This window comes from Gilbertella persicaria (genome assembly GCF_025201335.1).
Source record: "Gilbertella persicaria strain CBS 190.32 chromosome Unknown B0P05scaffold_8, whole genome shotgun sequence".
NCBI lineage: Eukaryota > Fungi > Mucoromycota > Mucoromycetes > Mucorales > Choanephoraceae > Gilbertella > Gilbertella persicaria.
The window spans coordinates 1-20569 of record NW_026251969.1 but is presented as its reverse complement, the minus strand read 5'-3'; the positions used below and the strand labels follow the sequence as shown (position 1 = coordinate 20569).

The 20569-nt window shown below is 38.8% G+C and overlaps 11 protein-coding genes across 11 annotated transcripts; 4 read left to right on the top strand and 7 right to left on the bottom strand.

Annotated features, from left to right (window-relative positions):
- Positions 1–30: 30 nt before the first annotated feature.
- On the top strand, positions 31–3718 carry B0P05DRAFT_569327 (uncharacterized protein; the record flags this gene model as incomplete). The annotated part of the gene is made up of 5 exons (XM_051581245.1): positions 31–225; positions 276–587; positions 638–3377; positions 3428–3637; positions 3681–3718. The coding sequence occupies 5 exons, from the start codon at positions 31–33 to the stop codon at positions 3716–3718; spliced, it is 3495 nt and encodes a 1164-aa protein (XP_051437456.1).
- Positions 3719–3736: 18 nt separating this feature from the next.
- Positions 3737–4150, bottom strand: B0P05DRAFT_530356 (mitochondrial ribosomal protein L37-domain-containing protein). The gene is made up of 2 exons (XM_051576851.1): positions 4039–4150; positions 3737–3991 (listed from the first exon to the last, which is right to left on the bottom strand). Exons 1-2 carry the CDS (start codon positions 4130–4132, stop codon positions 3741–3743), a joined length of 345 nt encoding a protein of 114 aa, XP_051437455.1. The 5' UTR covers positions 4133–4150; the 3' UTR covers positions 3737–3740.
- Positions 4151–4750: 600 nt separating this feature from the next.
- On the bottom strand, positions 4751–5272 carry B0P05DRAFT_569326 (ribosomal L28e/Mak16; the record flags this gene model as incomplete). Its single annotated transcript, XM_051581244.1, has 3 exons — positions 4751–4849; positions 4903–5079; positions 5132–5272. 3 exons carry the CDS (start codon positions 5270–5272, stop codon positions 4751–4753), a joined length of 417 nt encoding a protein of 138 aa, XP_051437454.1.
- Positions 5273–5724: 452 nt separating this feature from the next.
- Positions 5725–6634, top strand: B0P05DRAFT_569325 (uncharacterized protein; the record flags this gene model as incomplete). The annotated part of the gene is made up of 3 exons (XM_051581243.1): positions 5725–6168; positions 6224–6438; positions 6487–6634. 3 exons carry the CDS (start codon positions 5725–5727, stop codon positions 6632–6634), a joined length of 807 nt encoding a protein of 268 aa, XP_051437453.1.
- A 2-nt stretch (positions 6635–6636) lies between these two features.
- Positions 6637–8817, bottom strand: B0P05DRAFT_577781 (kinase-like domain-containing protein; the record flags this gene model as incomplete). Its single annotated transcript, XM_051581810.1, has 9 exons — positions 6637–6768; positions 6841–6979; positions 7034–7132; positions 7178–7477; positions 7528–7774; positions 7824–7940; positions 7987–8284; positions 8356–8449; positions 8756–8817. 9 exons carry the CDS (start codon positions 8815–8817, stop codon positions 6637–6639), a joined length of 1488 nt encoding a protein of 495 aa, XP_051437452.1.
- A 302-nt stretch (positions 8818–9119) lies between these two features.
- Positions 9120–11028, top strand: B0P05DRAFT_464793 (kinase-like domain-containing protein; the record flags this gene model as incomplete). The annotated part of the gene is made up of 5 exons (XM_051574233.1): positions 9120–9492; positions 9538–10208; positions 10262–10475; positions 10520–10854; positions 10897–11028. 5 exons carry the CDS (start codon positions 9120–9122, stop codon positions 11026–11028), a joined length of 1725 nt encoding a protein of 574 aa, XP_051437451.1.
- A 41-nt stretch (positions 11029–11069) lies between these two features.
- Positions 11070–12481, bottom strand: B0P05DRAFT_584544 (origin recognition complex subunit 5 C-terminus-domain-containing protein; the record flags this gene model as incomplete). The annotated part of the gene is made up of 3 exons (XM_051582360.1): positions 11070–12017; positions 12062–12346; positions 12407–12481. The coding sequence occupies 3 exons, from the start codon at positions 12479–12481 to the stop codon at positions 11070–11072; spliced, it is 1308 nt and encodes a 435-aa protein (XP_051437450.1).
- Positions 12482–12589: 108 nt separating this feature from the next.
- B0P05DRAFT_530331 (uncharacterized protein) lies at positions 12590–12977 on the top strand. Its single transcript, XM_051576850.1, has one exon. The coding sequence runs from the start codon at positions 12607–12609 to the stop codon at positions 12787–12789; it is 183 nt and encodes a 60-aa protein (XP_051437449.1). The 5' UTR covers positions 12590–12606; the 3' UTR covers positions 12790–12977.
- A 303-nt stretch (positions 12978–13280) lies between these two features.
- B0P05DRAFT_505293 (GTP-binding nuclear protein GSP1/CNR1) lies at positions 13281–14396 on the bottom strand. The gene is made up of 6 exons (XM_051575508.1): positions 14368–14396; positions 14195–14235; positions 14072–14146; positions 13899–14016; positions 13700–13841; positions 13281–13648 (listed from the first exon to the last, which is right to left on the bottom strand). Exons 2-6 carry the CDS (start codon positions 14232–14234, stop codon positions 13379–13381), a joined length of 645 nt encoding a protein of 214 aa, XP_051437448.1. The 5' UTR covers position 14235; positions 14368–14396; the 3' UTR covers positions 13281–13378.
- Positions 14368–15440, bottom strand: B0P05DRAFT_530329 (methyltransferase TYW3-domain-containing protein). Its single transcript, XM_051576849.1, has 2 exons — positions 14977–15440; positions 14368–14929 (listed from the first exon to the last, which is right to left on the bottom strand). Exons 1-2 carry the CDS (start codon positions 15403–15405, stop codon positions 14501–14503), a joined length of 858 nt encoding a protein of 285 aa, XP_051437447.1. The 5' UTR covers positions 15406–15440; the 3' UTR covers positions 14368–14500.
- A 1030-nt stretch (positions 15441–16470) lies between these two features.
- B0P05DRAFT_464959 (uncharacterized protein) lies at positions 16471–16782 on the bottom strand (the record flags this gene model as incomplete). Its single annotated transcript, XM_051574242.1, has 1 exon — positions 16471–16782. The coding sequence occupies one exon, from the start codon at positions 16780–16782 to the stop codon at positions 16471–16473; it is 312 nt and encodes a 103-aa protein (XP_051437446.1).
- Positions 16783–20569: the final 3787 nt, after the last annotated feature.

The following is a 20569-nucleotide window of genomic DNA, read 5'->3' as shown; positions in this document are numbered from 1 at the left end:
TCTTCTCTCTCTTCTTTATTCTAGAAAACCATGCGATATATTCAAGTGTGTCAGGCACTGTATGATTATGAGGCTCGGACAGAAGACGAACTCAGTATAAAGCAAGACGATATTCTGTATGTGATTGAGAAAGAAGACGATGACTGGTGGAAAACTGAATTAAAGCAAAACACCGGGGAAGAACAAGGACCGATTGGTCTAGTGCCTGCTACTTATCTTGAAGAAGTATACATGTATATACAAGATACTTGTATGATACTAACACAGAGTCATAGGTACAACCTATTGGAAGAGTGCGTGCAGAATATGACTATGTAGCTCAGCAAGAAGAGGAATTGTCGTTTGAAGAAGGTGATGAGATGGTGTTATTAGAAAAAGACGACCCAGATTGGTTTCTTGTCAAGTCAAGCAAAGGTGACATTGGTCTGGCACCTAGTAACTATGTTATCAGCCTTGACGACCATCAACCTGAGCAACTTGACGAACCCCCAGTCACAACACCTGTTCCTGCTCCTCCTGCTCCTCCTGCTCCTTCAGTAACAGCACCTGTTCCTCCTCCTCCAGTACAACCTATCTTGTCTCAACCTGTAATGTGTATTTATTTTGTAGCTCTGTACTCACATACATGACATCATAGACTGGCTCCACAACGCGAGAAATAATTGCCGATGAAGCACAATCTTGGAATGTGCAGGAATATGATCCAGCCAAAAAGAAGAAGAAGAAAGGAAAGGGCAGCTTGTTTATTGGCAATGGCATGATTTGTTATGGCAGTGAGACAGATAAAGCATCTCCTGTTCAACAGTATCCTATTTTAGATGTCACCAAGTATCTTTATGATGGCAAGAATTTGCATATTGAAATAGAAGGTACTAAACAAGCTGTATTGGATCTTCAAGCTTCTTCTAAATCAGAAGCAAAAGCGATTCTTGTTAAAATTGCTGATTCTATAAGAGCTGCTCAAGCATCCAATACACATTTAAACCAACAACAACAACAACAACAACAACAACAAATGGCTTCTCCTGCAGCAGCCATTACACCCCATATTGAACAACAACAGCAACCAGAGGAAGAAGTAGAGGAAGAGGAAGAGGAATCAAACTGTATTCCAAAATGGGGTATTTCCCTTTATTCTTTCCAAGCAGAAGGTGGCGATGAATTGTCTGTTGAAGAGAATGAGCAATTGTATGTCCTGGATTACGAAAGAACAGATGGTTGGTGGCGTGTTCAAAAAGTAGAGGGTGAAATTGGCTTAGTACCTTCCTCTTATATTCAATTTGACGATGAAGAAAATGATGAGCACACTACTGCTGCTGCTGCTGCTGCTGCTATTGCACCTTCCATTCCCCGTGTTGAAGATAAAGAAGAAATCAGAAGAAGACGAGAAGAAGAAGAACGAGCTTTATATCAACAACGTCTTGCGGAAGAAGAAGAACGAGAACGTATTCGACGTCATGAACAAGAAGAAAATGAACGTAAAAGACGCCGCCAAGAAGAAGAAGAAGAAGAAAAAAGACGTAAAGAAGAAGAAAGACGTCGTGAAGAGGAAGAAAGACGTCGTGAAGAAGAAGAAAAGCGTCGACAGGCTCAAGAAGCAGCGAAACGTGCTGAACTGGCTCGTCAAAAACAACTGGAAGAAGACTATAAACGTAAAGAAGCTGAACGTAAAGCGACTCTTGCTCGATCTGCTTCTAAATCCAACCGTCATCAAGACTTGCCTAAGCCTGACCCAACCAAGATCAGAACATGGACAGACCGTAGTGGTTCGTTTAAAGTAGAAGCTCAATTCATTGACTATCATAATGGAAAACTACGTCTTCATAAACTGAATGGTGTCAAGATTGATGTGCCTGTTGAAAAGATGTGTGCCGATGATATTCGTTGGGTTGAAGAGCATACGAGACAACCCAAGCCAGCTTCTCCTGAACCTACACCTGCCATGCCTCCTCGTCCTCCTCAAGAGAAGAAATTCAACGATAGATGGGACTGGTTTGATTGGTTTATGCTTGTTGGTATTCCTATGCAAGCATCACTTCAATACGCTTCTGCCTTTAAAGTTGAAAAACTAGATGACAGTGACATTCAGAACTTGACACATAAGCAGATGAAGACATTAGGTCTTAAAGAAGAACATGTACAACGCATTCAACGGTACATTGAAACAGGCAAGCCTGAAGCATCTGAACAAGAGCTAGATGAACAAAAGACAAGAGAGCTTCAGATTGCTAAAGATGAAGAGTATGCTAGAAAACTTCAAAGCGAAATAGAGGCGAGAGAAAAGCCAACACGATCTGCTTCTGTCTCTAGACCTAAACCCAGTGTATCTGCACCTAAAGATGTTCACCCTGATCTGTTAGACTTTATTGGTGGTCAATTAAACAGTTCTGATGGTAAAGGAAAAGAACCCGAAAAACCTGCAGGAGATTTGATGGGCTTCAATGATGATGCCTGGGCTCCTCGTAAAGATTCTAGTTCTTTTGTTGCCTTAACTCCTGCCAAGACACCAGCAGCTGTTCCTCCTCCTCCTCCTCCACCACCAACTCAACCACCTCAACCCACTGGACCTACACCTGAAGAAATCCAAGCTGCTGAAGCTGAACGCAAGCGTAGAGAAGAAGAAGAGCAGATCCATAAGATCCAATTAATGGCTTTACAGAAACAAGCCAAAGAACAACAGAAACAATTAGAAGAGCTACAAAAGCTGACGCAGCAACAGTTAGAACTTCAAAAGCAATTAGCCATGCAGACAGGCACTCAACAACAACAACAGCAACAGCAACAACAAATGTTACAGTTACAAGCTCAACAACAGCAATTGCAACAGCAATTAGCCCAACAGCCACCTCAATTGCAGCCCTCATTTGCTGCTCAACCTACTGGATTCAATGCTCAACCTACTGGATTCAATGCTCAACCTACTGGATTCAATGCTCAACCTACTGGATTCAATGCTCAGCCTACTGGATTCAATGTTCAACCCACTGGATTCAATGCTCAACCCACTGGATTCAGTGCCCAGTCGAATCAGCCTGTGGGTAGTGCTGGTCGTCCAAGACCCACACCCAGCAATAGACTTTCTTCTGATCCTACACTTGGTCAATGGCAGCCATCTGTACCCCAACAGCCTCCATCCTCTTCTTCTTCTTCGCCATGGCAAGGACTCCAACCTCAAATGACAGGTTTCCCTGCTTCCAATCAACCCGTAGGCGGATATCAACAGCAAACAGCGCCTCTTTCTTCTGTTCTGCCTCCACCTTTGGTACCTCACTCTTCTCCTGGTCCCGCTGCTGGACAGCAAGGCGAATTTAACAATCCAATTCAAAGAACACAAACCATGAGTGCTCAACCTACAGGTAGACATTGGGGCACTGCTAGTAAGTCTATTTCTCTTATAATGCAACAACACATCTCAATCTTTGTTTAGCTCCTGCGAATCCATTTGGCTCGCCCACACTCTCTCCTTTACAAGCTCAAATGACAGGTGTTCAATTCTCTACTCCTAGTCCTCAAGCATTCCATCAAAGTCCTTTACAGTCTCATCAACCGACTGGTTTTATGCAACCTCAAATGACAGGATTCCAACCACCGCAACAAGCTGGAAATAATATCTTTACTCCTCAAGGATCCATGCAATGTAAGTCATATCTCTACATTCAATTGCTGATCTTTCCATTTAGACGGACAATCTGCTTTCCCTGCTCAACGTCCTTGGTAAAAGTTGCTTTTTTTTATTATTATTAGTTCTTCTTGTCCTTCATAAAGTTCATTGCTTTAATGGCATCTCTATTTTGTTTTCTATGATATTGACGATTACTTGGTTTAGTTGTCTTTTGTTTTTGTTTCTTTTCGTCTAATAAGTCCCATAACCATTCGGGGTATTCAGCATCGTCTAATGCAACTGGATCTTGTTTGTCCTTCAAGTACTGAATGCCTTTTAACACTGTGCCTTTAGGTGCTGCAGAAGGCTTTCGTGCAGTTGTTTGTGGTTCTATCAGAGTGAATAAAACAGACGCTTGAGTTATTTTTCTTATTTACCAGCCGTGTTTCTGACAGTAGCAGAAGTGTGTAAAAGGCTTGAGCGAGAATATAATGATGAAGAATAAAGAGGACGTGCAAGTGTACGCAACATAGTATATAAAAAAAAAGAGAGCAAAAAAATTTGTCTGGGTGATGCCCCCGTCTCTTTGGGTATTTTTTAAATAGACAGTCACAGAATCCTCTCATGCAAATATGCTCCTATAAGATTGAAGATGGCTTTAGTGAAGCATCTCCCTTTATTTATTTATTTTTAGTTAATAGAAGCATAAGCTATATACAGTGTCGATTGGTTATTCAAGTTATACATGAACTTTTTGTCTTGAAAAATGATCTTCGTTTGTTTTAAACCCAGTTCCCGCAAGTGAAGTAAGGGGGGCTGTCTTGTTTTTTTTTAATATTTCTCTTTCCATGCTCTTCCATAAAGTCCTTTCAAGAACAGTCCAACGACGTGCCTATAGCACCAGCAGAAACACAGGTTCATTTTATTATAAATATGGCACACCCCTTGTCAAATGTACAGTCATAGCATCCGCAACTACCATGGCATTTCAGTTATTATGGCAACACTTGGAATATCAAGAATACCGTGATGAAGCGGATGCGTATGTCGTTCAGCTTGAAGAGCGATTAAGATCGTTAGAACAAACTTCTTGTAAATAAATAAAAAGTAGTGGTGCTTTACATTTTTTTTTTATTGTTATTCGTATATTTAAGCCTTGTTGGCACGAACACCCTTTGATTCACGCTTAGCGTGGACCTTCTTGGGTTGTTGAGTAGAAATGAGAGCAGAAGCACGAGCAACAGCAGCCTATAGATGGAAATCAATATCTAGAGTTTTTGATATATAGTCATCTAACTTACAGCACGGAGATCGGGTCTGTACTTGCTCTTGGCAATCAAGTTAGCAACAGACTTGGAAGTTTGACGACGAGTCTTGGCAATCACAACAGTGTTGGCAGACTTGGCAGGAGAGTTTTCCTTCTTAGCCTTGCGGGTAGTGACACGAACACCACGAGCAGCAGGGAGAATGGCAACAGACTATGGAAATTAATATATATTTTTTTTTGATCCCATTGTCGATATCACTTACCTTGTAGTTAGCAAGACCAGAGTACTTGAAAGAGTTGACGTTCTTCAAGTTGGAGGGTTCAGAAGAGAATTGAACACCAGGACGCTTGACGAGGAAAGAGTTGTTGTTTCTGATGATAGCCCAGACCAATTCGGAACTCATTTTTCTAATCAAAAAGAAAGATAGTAAGTTCTCTAAATCAACAAGCCACTCCACTTACGATATGCTAGGGAAAAGAGAAGGAGGGATATCTATTTTCAAGAAAAAAAATTGAACTATGTTTTTTTTCGAAAAAAAAAAAATTTGAAGAAAGGATGTTATGATTGGCTCATTTTCATTGAGTGGCTTGTCATCTTGGACATTGTCCGTTTGACAGGTCCACCGATAGACGGAAAGTAAAAGATATCTATGCTATGTTGTCTTGAGTTTACTTAGGTCAAGATAGGGGATACAACTGTTTTTCTTGTTTTTTTATTTTTTCTTTGGCTATGAAAGCATTCATGTTTACTTGGAATCCAAATGCGGGTATTCAATTCTAGCCCCTTATTTCTTTTTTTTTTTGTGAAAGCGGGCGTACCCTGTGTGTTTTCTATTTTTTTTTTTTTTGTTTCTCAATGTCATTTGTTCGTCCATTCTTTCGCATCCCTACTGTATGCCGGTCCTTGCATACTTCTGTTGTTCATCATGAGAACTTTGCTGAGTCTTTAACTGACAAGTTTATTGACCAAGCTAAAAAACAACGCCGACAGAACAAGACCTACAGTGAACCCACACGTTTTGTTCAAGTGGATCATATGCCTCCTACAGCCACTTTTGAGGATATCAACAAATTGGCCCGAGAAGCTTTTCCCAAGGGCGATAAGACGATTGATGAAAGTAAGCATGCGTACATAGACCTTCAGTTGATTGATAAGCTATTAGTGATCTTTTGTCGTAATCAAGAATTTAATTTTAATGGTCGTGTGGTTGTGGCCATGGCTTCTTCTGAAGATGCCCGTCGCCTTGTAGAATACGGTAATCGACGTGCTTTAGGTGGACATATTGTTAAGATGAGTCATGTAAGTGTCTTGATCAGAAAGAGAGAGAGAGAGAGATGAACTGATGAGAGAATAGATTGGTCATGCGGATTCAACAAGCAACAGTATCATGAATAAGCATCGTCGTTCTGAATTAACTCATTTGGCTGATGCATCCCATGCTGCTGGTCGTTCTGTGATCATGACAGGTTTACCATTCAAGACACAGCCAGAACATGTATTGGGATTCTTGCGTGCTAGAAACTTTTTCCCTTCTCAAGGCACACCTGATCATGTCTTGAGATTAAGAACGTAAGTAAGATATATGTATGTATACAATCATCTCATTTGTGTTGTTAGTAAGGAACAATCCACAGTCTCTAAATTCTTGATCAAATTTGATTCTGAAAGTGAAGCATGGCGTTGTGTTCGTGCTTTCCATAATACTGATTTTATGTTTAAACAAAGAAACCAAAACTATCGATTAAAGCTTCAAGTTGCTTATTAATTTTATTGCTTTCTATTGTAGACATCATTAAATGCTGAAGCAATACATGCTTTTAATTCTTTGTATGTAACAATGATAGACGCTTGATCATCTCGGGAAGTCAACAATATCTTTTCATCTACACCAGCATCCAACTTTTTTTTTTTTTTTTTTTTTTTTTTTTAATAGAATAAGCTACACTGTATTGAATACACATATCTTTTTACCTTGTTGAGACAAGCAATGACATGGGCCATATCTACCATAGGCACACCTACTTCATTGACTTGATGAAAGATATAATCTCGAAATAACTTGATCATGAATTTTTCACCTGATTCTGACCAAGCAGGATCCTGATCAAATCTACAATGAATGTTTCAATAATACATGATATAGACACCGTGTCGTTTAACTTACTCGGGTCGTTCATTAATAAAGTTCAGTTTGACCAGTAATCGAACCAGTCGACTGTTCTCTAATTCATGACTCAGATTGGCTTCTAATGTGTCTGTATAACTACATATATATATATAAATAAAAGAAAGAGAATCTAGTACTTACTATTGACTACTATTGAATTCATGTAGCATACGAGGACCGACCATACTGATCACATCATCCATTGATTTATCATGTGATGGTTTACCTAGTAAATAATAAATGACATTCTTTAAATCAGGCGAATAAAACCGAGAGATATGTTCAAAAGACGAGACATGAGTTGTCTGTGTATGACAGGCAAGCGATACAATCAATTGACCCAAGGAGAGTAGATCTTCTTGTTGATGCATGGCTATCTTTTGTTGATGTGTACCATCATATTGTAATACATCCATGAGTCCAGTACAACAGATACGTAGTCTATATAGATTCAACAATTTAGAACCAACAACATAAGCTGATATATTTACCTGTTCTTACTGGTCATGATAATCTTGTTGGGTTTGATATTCCTGGCAGCCAATCCTGCACGATGAACAGTTTGAAGAGCAGAAGCCATTTGAGTGATAAAACTCCACAGCGTAGTTTCAGGCACCGGAATACCATTCATCCCAGCTGCTTGGAATCGCGCATGTAACATGGCCTGTGCATGAGGAGAGAAATAAGCTTCCGACAAGGTGATGGAACAAGGATGATAATCATAGACAAATATCAGGGCTATAGATTATCAATAAAATACATTTGATATCTATATATATATGCTTACATGAATCACCAAAGGCTCTTGTGGTAAATGCTTCTCGAATGGATACAATATTGGCATGCTTCATTTTACGCCATTGTTTAATGACATGCATGGCTTGTTCGTTCACTAATCGAAACCCTATATAACATAGATAGGATGAATTTCTTCCATTGCTTCTACATACCTTCAATTCGAATCAGTGTATAGTATTTGCCATTGGTTTTACAGATAGCCTTATAGACCCAAGAAGCATGACCCAGTAAATGACCTGGTTTGTCTTCTAAGGGATATAGAGAATGATAGACATGGACTTCTTCAGGCAAACCTGTTTCTTTGCCAACTGCTGTCATGAGTGTAGATTCGTTTCTTTTGATCAATTGTTCCCTTAGGTTATCAGGAATATAGAACGATTGAACTAGGCGTTGTTGTGTAGCTAAATTAGAGATATGAGGTAGAGTAGGTGGATATTGATGGTATTGAAGCTATACAGGCCATAAGCAATAGATAGATAGATAGATAGATAGATAGATAGATAATAGACTGTGTTGCTTACAATAGGTGGCTGACTATAATAATAAGGGTCTGAAGATGAATAGAAATTATGATTGCCAAACTGTGGAAATGTATTGGATCTCTGTGGTGTTATGCTATAGATAGATAGATAAATGCATATAATTAGATATATAGATATATAGATATATACCTTGATCTGGCTATTAAATAAATAAATAAATAACATATAATATTAACCTATTGTGTTCTTTACCTTGTTTAGAAGAAGAAGTAGGTACAAAAATAGGTGCATCAATAGATACACTTCTAATGAGTCAATAGTTAAGTATCCTAAATAGTACAATATCCTATCTATTATTTACTTTTCTGACTGCGGAGGCAAGACAATGGTTTTATCCTATCCATCAATGAATCATAGAGTGTTGTTGTTGTTTACTTACTGTCTCATGATTAAACTCACATCCTTTGTCTTGAAATTTACAAAAGCCATGGATAATGACATTACGACAGAGTCTCTTTGAACCTATTGTATACACAGTTTAAGATACAAGTCAACTTTGAAATATAACTCACCTTTAGGTGTTGGTTCTTTCTGACTGTTATTTGAAGATGGAATAAAAGGCTTCATATTGAAAGAAAAGGAGTGATTTTTATAAAAAAAAAAAAAAAAAAAAAAACGTTCTTAGTAGCCTGTTCAAGACAGTGACACAAGGATATAAAGTGAATTAAAAGAGTTTTTTTTTTTTTTTTTTTTTTTTTTTCTTTTTCTTTTTTTTTTTTTAATATAAAGAAGAAGCCTTTAGTATGGGCAATACACATTCTGCTTCTTCTGTTCATTCAGCACCTAATCATACTTTTCAACATATATCAAGGTCCCCTAGCAATACTAAGGGACTTCGACGATTTGGATCCACAGCCACTTTAAAAAGACTCTATCACCATCATAATGTCTCAGCAGCCACCATGCCATCTAAAGCCTTAGCTTGGAAGAACCAACATGGAGAACGTATTCTGGATATTGGCAAACCTACTAAATTTGAACATGGGATACATGTCGAATACGATGATGACAGTGGCAAGTTTATGGGTCTACCTGATGTCTGGCAAGGGGATTTCCCAAGTGATGATATTCTTGACACAACATGCTTACATCCAAGTCTTGTGCCTATCTGTGAATGTAAGTTGGACTGATTGATCTTCTGTCACACTCATTTACCATCAGCCCCACAAGATGCAGCCATAGGACAGCCCTTTAATATTCAGCATCATATCCATGTTGAATTAGATGAGGATGGTGTTGGATTCAAAGGTTTGCCTAAAGAATGGCAACATGTCCTGAGTAAATCAAGCTATCGACAGAAATGGAATGAAAAGCGGACCATGAAAATAGTCGAGAGTCCTGATGCCATGTTTCGTACAGAATTACCAGCCATTCAACCAAAGGAATCTTCATTTTCAACAGAAGTATTAGAGGCAGTCCAAGAGATTCAACATGAAGAAGAAGAAGAAGAAGAACAAGAACAACAACAAGAACAACAACAAGGTAAAGACCACGTGATAAGGAGCGTTGTTGATCTCTATTTAGATACACCCGCCATTACAAAATCAAGTTTACCACCCATACCAATAGTCACACAGGATATTGCAGACAATCCAACCAAAGATCCAAGCAGTATTTATCATCAATTTGAATTGATTGCAGAGGGCGAATCAGGTCCACTTTATGCTGCTAAACATATAGCCACAGACCGTGCAGTAGCCATCAAAAAGATCCCCAAGACAGCCACAGCTAAGATGAGTAAAATCAAGCATGAGTTGATCACCATGAAAATGAGTCGACATCCAAATGTGGTTGAGTTTATTACGAGTTATATGACAGAAGAGGAGATTTGGGTAAGTGTCCGTATTTATTTGATAGGCTGATGTCAATATATATATATATGTAGGTGGTGATGGAATTGATGGACATGGCCTTATCCGACATCCTTGCATTAGAAAATAGTGAACAAGAACCTTGTATCTGTATTGAAGAGAGTTTGATTGCGCGTATCACAAGAGATATCTTGAGAGCATTAACTCGCATTCATCGACTGAATCGCATTCACCGTGATATTCGTAGTGACAACATTCTGATGAATGTGCGTGGTGATGTCAAACTAAGTAAGCATAAACACAATGGTTCATTCTGACTTATCTATCGTTAGCTGATTTCAGTCAATGTGCTCAATTAAGTCCATCTGAACCCAAGCGACATTCGATTGTAGGTACACCTTATTGGATGGCACCTGAAGTCATTACAGGCCAAGAATACGACACCAAAGTGGATATTTGGAGTTTAGGTGTCTTGCTCTATGAAATGGCACAGAATGCACCCCCTTATATAGAACATCCTCCCTTAAAAGCACTGTATTTAATTGCTGCTCATGGATTACCTTCGTTGTATGAACCAGATCGTTGGTCTGATCATTTTAAAGACTTTTTAGCACTCTGTACTACCATGGATCCCTCTCAAAGACCAGATACAAACACACTTTTAAAAGTAAGTTTCTTGTCTTTATATATCTTACTAACAAACATTCAGCATCCTTTTATTACGACTTCAGTAGGCACAACAGAAGACATGATTTCTTTAATTGAAAGAGCAAGACATATTGAAACAATTCAACAATTAGAACAAGATGAAGATGTGATTGAGAAAGATCTTGCTATTTAAGTCATGATATACCCCCCCCTCTTTCTTTTTTTTTTTTTTGATTAATTAAAATCATAGAGATAATGTTCAATTTCAAACCGAACACTTTTGGCTATCGATCGAATAAATTCGAAATTGACATTACACTTGTATTTGGCTGTATCCAATCGTTCCATCTGGGTTGTCCTCACTAATAATCTCAGTGTAGTCAAACTGGTGATTTGTAACTGAATATCGACTGTGTCTTCCAGACTGTCTTCTAGAATACTATAGAAAATAGCCAACATACGTTCAACAGGAAACGCTTTTGGACCTAACAACTGTTGACGCATTTTACCACCTAATCGATCCACTCGACCTTTACGTGTCCCACCTCCTTTTTTCTTTTTGCGTTCTTCTGCTGTCTTGGCAAAATACCGTACATCAAACCGAGGTGGATTATAAGAGGCTAAATAGGCTGCAATCAACAGAAATTTGGTATAGAACGGTAATTCGATGTCGGGTGTTGACTGACCATTGGCCTGCATGTCTTGTGTCCATTCTGCACTCGAGATTTCTCTGAGATAAAGCTTCTCGGTCGCATTTGCGAAATAAGGCTTGGCTTCATGCAACAATCTGGCTTTTTCTTTCTTGTCCAATCGACCTTCTTGAATGGGTTTGATGTAGATAGGGTACAGTAAAGAAGCAAGGTAGCGTAATTCGTTGATGTCTTTACAGTTGATTTGGAACATGGCATAAATCACTTGAAGAAACCCTGTGTAGAAATCAAGATCAAGGTCATCTGTCACTTGATAATCGAGCTGGAGGATCCGAAGCGTGTCTTCACGCGTGTATTCAGGAAATCGGATCAGATAAGGGTCCATGGAACCACCTTTGATCCGGAACTTTTCAAACACAATGTTGGATATCATAACCACACAGATATTACGTTCTGTGAGTTCAGAGAGTCGTAAAAGAACAGGTAAAATATGGCCTGGCATATCTCGAATACGTTCAGCGTGATCAAGGACCTAGTAAACAGATGAGATGCTTATTGCAAAGTAGGGTCACGTACAAGATAGTAAGTGGGTTGAGATGGACATAAAGTCTCTTTGAATGCTCTGACCAATTGTTGTGCTGTGTCGATCTTTCTTAGAGAACTGTACTGATTCAAATGAGAAGGTTGGTGTTTTTCAAGGGCATCAAACGCACGTTCGAATAAAAGACGAGGTGTAAAACATTCAATGCAGTTTACATAGAGTGCAAAAGGTGCAAAGAATTCAGTGACAAGCGTTGTTTTGCCTGTCGATGGAGGTCCATAGATAAAGATACTCTGAGGTGAGTAATCATTCTGTTGAGACTATGAGAGGAACATGAGCAGCTGTTCTTCTTTTTTTTTTTTTTTTGTAAAGTAACCTACACCATAGCTCACATAAGAAAGTTGATCAATTTGCTTTTCTCTACCGGGAAACCGTTGTTTCAAGTCATGCTTCATTTTAAACAAAAAAAAAAAGGGAAACGCGTCTGTTGAAGTACGCGATTCCAAGTCGATGTGCAAGCCGAAAAAAGTCACAGTACACGGACCGGAACGCATTGAAGAGCCGCCATTTTTTTTTCTTGATGAAGACATCCCCTATCCCCATGGATTGTTTGAATTCCTCCTCTATTCACCGTCTCGTAAAGGTAAATAGTCCATGCCATCCATCCAGCACCATATCAACTAAAATCCATGTAGTTTTTACTATGCAAATCTTCGTAAAGACTTTGACTGGCAAGACCATCACTTTGGAGGTCGAAAGGTAAAGATTGAAAACCAAGCGTGTGATATGCTAAAAAAGTTACAAACAGCTCCGACACCATTGACAATGTCAAGCAAAAGATCCAAGACAAGGAAGGTATTCCCCCAGACCAACAACGTCTTATCTTTGCTGGTAAGCAATTGGAAGATGGTCGTTCCTTGAGCGATTACAACATCCAAAAGGAATCTACTCTCCATTTGGTTCTCCGTCTTCGTGGTGGTATTATTGAACCCTCTCTTAAGGCTTTGGCTTCTAAGTACAACTGTGAAAAGATGATTTGCCGCAAGTGTTATGCTCGTCTTCCTCCTCGTGCTACTAACTGTCGTAAGAGAAAGTGTGGTCACACTAACCAACTTCGTCCCAAGAAGAAGCTCAAATAAGCGATTTCGTATTTCTTTTTTTTCTTTACCATGGAGTGTATATCTTTTTTTCCATTGAATAAAATAGAGTATACATTTGATTCGTACTGGACAATGATATGTGTGCATAAAATTTAAAAAGAAAAATGGAAGATGGCTTTAATTGTACTTGAAAATAGGAGGGTTCTTGTATGTATACAAGTTAACTTTATATCGTTCCTCTTTATATATAATTTACAAATCATCATCTTCCTCAGGAAGAGGTTGAGCGGCAGCTTCTTCCATTTCGTTATTGTATTGTTGCATCAATGCAGGATCAACTTGAACTTCAGGAGGAGCAAGAGCAGGAGCAGCAACGAATTCCAAGTTGGGGTTACCAATCAACTTGCGTGCCAACCAAAGGAAAGGCTTTTCAAAGTTGTAGTTGGACTTGGCAGAGATATCGTAGTACTGCAAGTTCTTCTTTCTGTGGAAAGTGATGGTCTTGGCCTTGACCTTACGTTCCTATGATGATAGCTGTGTTAATCTGGATATTATATCGTGTCTTGCTTTTACCTTCACATCGACCTTGTTACCACAGAGGACAATAGGAATGTTTTCACAGACACGGACAAGATCACGGTGCCAGTTGGGAACGTTCTTGTAAGTAATTCTAGAAGTAACATCAAACATGATAATAGCACATTGACCGTTGATGCTATATATAGATACAGGTGAATAAGCGAATCGACAAACAACTAAAAGAATAACATACTAATAACCATCACGAAGACCACCAAACTTTTCTTGACCGGCAGTATCCCAAGTGTTGAAAACAATAGCACCAAAATTGGTGTGGAAAGTGAGAGGGTGAACTTCAACACCAAGAGTGGCTAAGATGAAAGCGATAAATAAGCCTATGTGTGTTCTAGACGCGTCATCACATACCAACATATTTCTTTTCGAATTCACCAGTCAAGTGACGCTTGACAAAAGTGGTCTTACCGGTACCACCATCACCGACTACGAAAGAGGTTAGTCATGCCAATCAAAAGAACTGAATCGAATTACCAAGAACAAGCTTGAATGTAGGTTGTTGTTGTTCAGCCATACTATATGCAGATATAGAAAAAAAATAAAGTCAATATCTATCTAAAATGATACGTTTCAATCGATTCATCCATCCATAGCGTAAGCGGTTGAAACGGATAAAAAGGATGGATGGGTGTTTTTTTTTTTTTTACCTTGTAGATTATTATCGTATAGAAGAAAAGGTTAAAAAAAGGGAATGACGAAATATCAGTTTTAACGACACACCAAAACAGGGTCATCAGATTCAAATACAGATGGACTTATTTTAGGCACTATTTTATTATTTTACAAGACAACCTGATCCAACAAGTCTTCTAAAGCAGGAGAAGGTTTCTTCTTTTTCTCTGTTCTTTTAGCAAGTCCTTCTTGACGCATACGCTGGATTCGTTCTTCTTTAGGTTCCCATACAGGCTTTGTATCGAGTTTGGTTAATTCAGTCTTCATGGTCTCTTCAAACACTTTCATACGAGCCATATTCTGTTCGAACTTTTGATTTGCCATGGTCAATAATAACAAGAGATAGTCTGAGTCGACAAGAGCATGAATTTCATTGTTATGAATAAATGCAATAGGTGTATCAATCTTGTGTGTGCTTCGGATAGCCAACATATGGCGACGTGAAGGAGTGATGCCTGAGTTTTGGTAGCCTACTTGATAGGCTGTACTTAACAGATGCATGGCTGTTGTTTGGCTGGATGCTTCGACATGCAAAATCTATACTGACTTGTCAATCCAATGTATGATGCCATGTTGTCACTCACCAAAGGCTCAAATTTGAAATAGATCAATTGCCTCTTCAAGATATCTTTTGGTTTCTCTGTATTGAACTTGACAGGTTGTCCAAACAAGAGCTGTGTAATCCAGTCATCGGTTGTGGTAGGAATAGGAACAGGATCATGACTCACATATAACCAAGTGCCACCCTTTGTTGTCTTTTCTGTGATCGCATTGGGATCGACTTGTTCTTCTGGATCTTTTTCTAAGCCTTCACAATAAACAGCAACACGACCAGAACAACTACTGGTGGTATAATAGTCAGGATGTTGATTGATGACATGCATGAGATCGAGAATAGGTGCGTCAATAAAACCCTTGGGTGATTTGTCTCTTCTTTCAGGATCTACATATTCAACAAGTGAAGAAACGATCTGTTGTTTTCGTGTTTGGAATCCACTGTTCTGTTTCGACATGCTTTAAAAGAGAAAGAAAAAAATTGTTTTTTTTTAATGGCGGATAGTCAATCCACAGGGGTGTCTAAAAAGCGTCAATATGTTTATGCAGTCAAGATGGAATCCAGTTTACTTCATAGCAACATGCAGTGAGTTTTAGATGAAGTTGACTCTATCTGCTTTATGCTGGGCATAACTTGTTCTTTTTATCTTTGATGCGTCAAATGCGTTGGAGTTTTCTTTGCGTTTAGTATGCTCAAAACTGCTCTTTTAAGCCTCATAAACATCATGTACCATAGCAAATATTGCTCGTCTATATCTCTTGTGCTGAATGATGTAGAAATAAGTACCGATTTGATAGTCAATATCTATTAAAAAGAGTCTTCTTTGTACTGATTACAGTGTATCACAAACTCTGAATGCACATTTGAAGGTGGTGTTCAAATGAAGTCGCCTTTTTTATCTTATAGACTCGTTTCTTTTCTTTGGAAGTATCTAGAGATGATCTTATCTGATTTCAGTTGGATCAGTTTTTTTTTTTCTTTTCTTTTTTTTTTTGTATAGTATTTTATTATGCAAAAAGATGTGTTTTAGCTACACATTGCGGAGGGGTGTAGCATGGATAAGCTGAGAATTAAGAAAGCAGAGAGAAAATATTTGGATGAATCAAAATCGTCTAGGAGTAGAGTATGTTTCCTAAGATAGGTGGATATCTAACTGATTATGTCAGATATGATGTTTGTGGCTTATTATTTCTACTACTCCACAGAAGAGAAACTCTTCTGTATTGTTTCTTCTAGCTGAGTTAATTGACGATGAAGGTCAGTCAAATTGTTACGTTCGATTTCACTTGATGATCCTTCGGCGGCTCTTTTTTTGCAATTGATGTATTTGTTGCATCAAAGACATTTTGAGATCCATTTAGACAAGCAATAAATCAGCCAAGGCTATCATTGCGTCCTCCTTCACTGCATCTAACTCACTATCACTATCATGGAATTTACTCGGCATATAATCGGGGCCTTCACCATCACTTCCGTCAGTTTTCAAAATATCAAAAGCGCTGATGGAATCTTTTACGATTGTCTATTTCAAATTCTTCTTTGTTCGAGGAAGGGCGACACGTTGGTCCTTTGATGCATGTTGCGATTTTAAGGCTTCAGTAGAAGGGGCCGGCTGATCCTCCTTAATGGCATGAGGTAAGACGTCCTCAACATTTTGCTTCTTGGATGCTGGTGTTCTGCGCTTTTTTGATGGATTCAGGGGCGCTTTGCGAGGACATTCAAATGATCGGTGTCCTAGGTGTTGACAGTTGTAGTAGATGATTCGTGCTCTAGATTTTTCACATTCAAACTTATTATGACCCGTTTGGTGGCAATATCTACACCAGGTAGACATATTATATCATTTACAATGAAAAATTTGGTCTGAAGATTCGCACCAGCTAATAGTGTGATCCAAATCTTGATATTGTGCGTCGTTCTTGTCTTTACCAATTACTGCATAACCAGATCCCATAAAAATACCTAATTTAGGTTCAGTTGTTATACCCACATCCAGGATCTTTCCAAATGGGTCCAAGCTCTGCTCTAAACCCTTCCCAATTTCTTCGGGGTAAACGAAGGGAAGGTGGGTCAAACTGATGGTCGTGATCGTATAATCACCATCTACCGAGCGACAGGGAAGAACTCCATTGTTTATGTATACCACTACATGAATCAAGAGGAACTGTGCAGACAATACTTGAATCATTACCACTTTCATGAAGGAACACAACACAGTCAATCATTTGCGGAGATTTTAGTACTCGAATGGGATCATTTACAGGCGACATGGATTGATAGTTAAGGAATGGATTCAAGGCAACAACCTTATCGTGTGAAACAGTCGATTACAACTGGGAAACCCAAACTGACTTCGACAAAGCGGTAGCAGTATTGTTGACTACTTTCTTAGTACTAATGAGCTTCTCAACCTAGAGCTTACTATTTGTGAAGATATGTCTCTAGTCTCAGATCACAAATTGATGCATCTCGATTTTCTAACTAATTCGGCACCACCACTACCTTCAGAAAATCCTAGAATCATATGGCGACCGGGGAAACTGATAGACGAAAAAGTATGAAATAAGTATATAGATCAGTTCCAAAGCAACTCGACGATTCTCTCACCTATGATGGATGCAAATATATAACCTCAGCAGAGGACAGAAGTAGCAACTTTCATTGAGAATTTTTTCAGTACATTATGTACTGCTATATATGACGCATTAGACTCTTCATGTGGACGTAAAGAACACTGGAACGATTATATGCACGATTTTTGGACAAAGGAAATGCAGACAGCATCAGAGCACAGAGAACAGTGCTACAAAAAGTGGCGTAGAGCAGATGGTCTTAACGAACTTTCCTTTTGGATAGAGGGCCAACAAGCAAAAGCAGTAATGTGACGGCTCATCAAACAACGGCGACATTTTGTTTGGAGGCAATATTGCCAAAAACTAGCATCTGATGACTATGGCAACACCATTCGACATAACAGCTGTATCAAAAGAAATAGAAAAATTGCTCCTACATTCATCTTACCAGAAGGCGCTCAAGTGGCTTCGAATACCATGGCATCACATTTGGAGACTATATTCAATGGCTCTATTACCAGCTGAATCGAGTCCCTTCGTTGTTACTATTTCACCAGCGCCCCATAACGAGATGCTTCCTTTGGACTTGGATGATGTTACTTCAGTAATACAGAAGCTACTTTCGAGAAAAGTACCAGGTGTGGATCATATTCAGGTAGAAACACTGCGACTAATTCGGACAGCCCTTGCTCCTTTGCTTTTATACATTTTTGGTTTATGTTGGAGATGGCCATACACATCACATTGTTGGCGAGTGGCACAAGTGATTCCAATCCATAAGAAAGGCGATATGACTGATCCAGCTAACTACCGCCCTATCAGTCTTACCTCCGTCTTTAGAAAAATATTCGAGACATGCCTCAAAGAACCACTTCAAGACCAAGCATCTCGCTTAGACATTGCTCAAGGTGGATTTAGAGAATGCAGAAGTGCACTAGATCAAGCTCTTTGTCTCGCTGAAATCTGTAACAGTCTACGCCGTCAACACAGGATCACGCCAGTACTTGCCTTCTTGGATATAAAATCAGCCTATGATACAGTAGATTGCAATGTCATTTGGCGCCGATTACAGCCTACAGTGTCTCCTGCGCTATTAGCTTTGTTACAGAACATGTTCAATGATACCTCAATTGAAGTTCTTCTTTCCAACACTAAGTCGTATAGCTTCACACCACGAACTGGGGTACTACAAGGTTCTATCCTTTCATCATGCCTTTACTCGCACTATATTGATAGCCTTTCTCGATTGTTACGTACTATACCTCTCAATGAAGATATTTCTGCCAACGATCTCATTACATCTATCAATTGCTTGCTCTAAGTAGATGATGTTGTACTGATTGCCACCAAGGAAACTTTTCAACCTCTTCTCGACCAATGTACTGAACATAGCCTGACACTGGGATATTGACGGAACCTTACGAAATGTGTAATTCTTGTGCCTGAGAAGGACGACACTGACTATGCTCTTTCTGGTACTGTAATTCCACGACAGGCTATCTTCTCTTACCTCGGAGTTCCTTTCAAGGCAAAAGGACTCTTTAGCTCTAAAGACTTGGTGAAAGCAGGTGCTGCTAAAGTTCGTGCCACAATGGCTATGCTTGCTTCAATCGGTGCCAACAACCGTGGCTTCTCTAAGCAGCTCTCCTCTTGGCTATATCGGCAAATGGTTCGCCCACAAATGGACATGTTGGCAAAAAAACTTGGTCTGAACAGATAATCTTGTTCATAAAGTACTGGTAATATTGGCCCATACTGCCAAGATTGGGACGTAAAGGACCAATTAATTTTTCGCTTTAAGAGAAACGACCAATACAGAGGCCAAGTTGAATTTTTTGACTTAGTTGTTTCTGCCAATCTTGGAAGCAAAGCAGACAACTGCAGCCACTTACTATAATAAAGTATTTTTTTTTTAGGTTTCTTATGCATCAACCCTTTTTTTCTTAGGGACCATCGTCTATCGGACATTCTCGCAGAGTACCGGGTAGAGAGAGGGTGGCTAGAAAACACTCCCATCCACTCTACAAGCAACCACTTTTGCATAAATATAAAGTTTCTTAAAGAAGAGAAAGTAATTAGTCATTTCATAAAAAAAATTGTTTGTTTATAAAATATGTTTTCTCAATTGACTACATTTCACACAATAAACAGGTTTTTTATCATTTATCACATAAACAAGTCATTTATCAAGCACATCTAAAGATAAATGACTTGTGTTAAGGAAGAAAATTATAGGACAATATAAAAAGAATAAAAACACTATAAAACTAATAGCAGCTATATTCTCAAAGCATCTTCCTTTGGGGTGGACAAAGTATTCGTCATTAATACATTTATGCATTTGGTATTTTTTTAGGACTGCCCCTTCTCTAGTCACGGTTATATGAACCATCCCCTCTCTATTCGGTACTCTGAGAACATGTTTGAAAGGGAGTGGTGCATAAGAAACCTGATTTTATTGCGTACCGATTGATCCTTTCTTTATTCCGTACAAGTCATCTTTGCTTTGGCGAGCAACTCAGTTGCCAAATCTTTTTTTCTTTATTTCACTGTCAATTCAACTAACCCTTAGATAAAGAAAAAAGCCGAATGATTCATTTGTACATCACCAAGCTTGTCCAAGCATTTATTGAACAGAACGAATTCAGCAATGAAGCAGTAATCTTCTATTATTTACATTCGACTTTAATTCTTTTTTCTTTTATATGGCTGAAAGTTTCTCGTATATACTAAATTACTTACCGCCTTCTTCTGTTGTCTCTCCTTCTCCTTTTTTCACTGGCGATGTTGGTTATACTTCTCCTTCCAGTTCTTTTTCTGTGCCTGCTTCCAACCACTAATTGAGGTTACATAGACTCACAGTCGTACAAGAAAAAGAACACCTACTAATGTTGCACTTTGAGTAAAAAGCCTAATTGAATGTCATCTTGTATATCTAATAAGATAAAGACGCACTTGATTACGTAGACTTTTTTCCTTTACTCTTTACTCAAGATTCCTTTCATGATGCTAACGAGGTACTTGTGAATTCATCTTTAGTTATCCTTT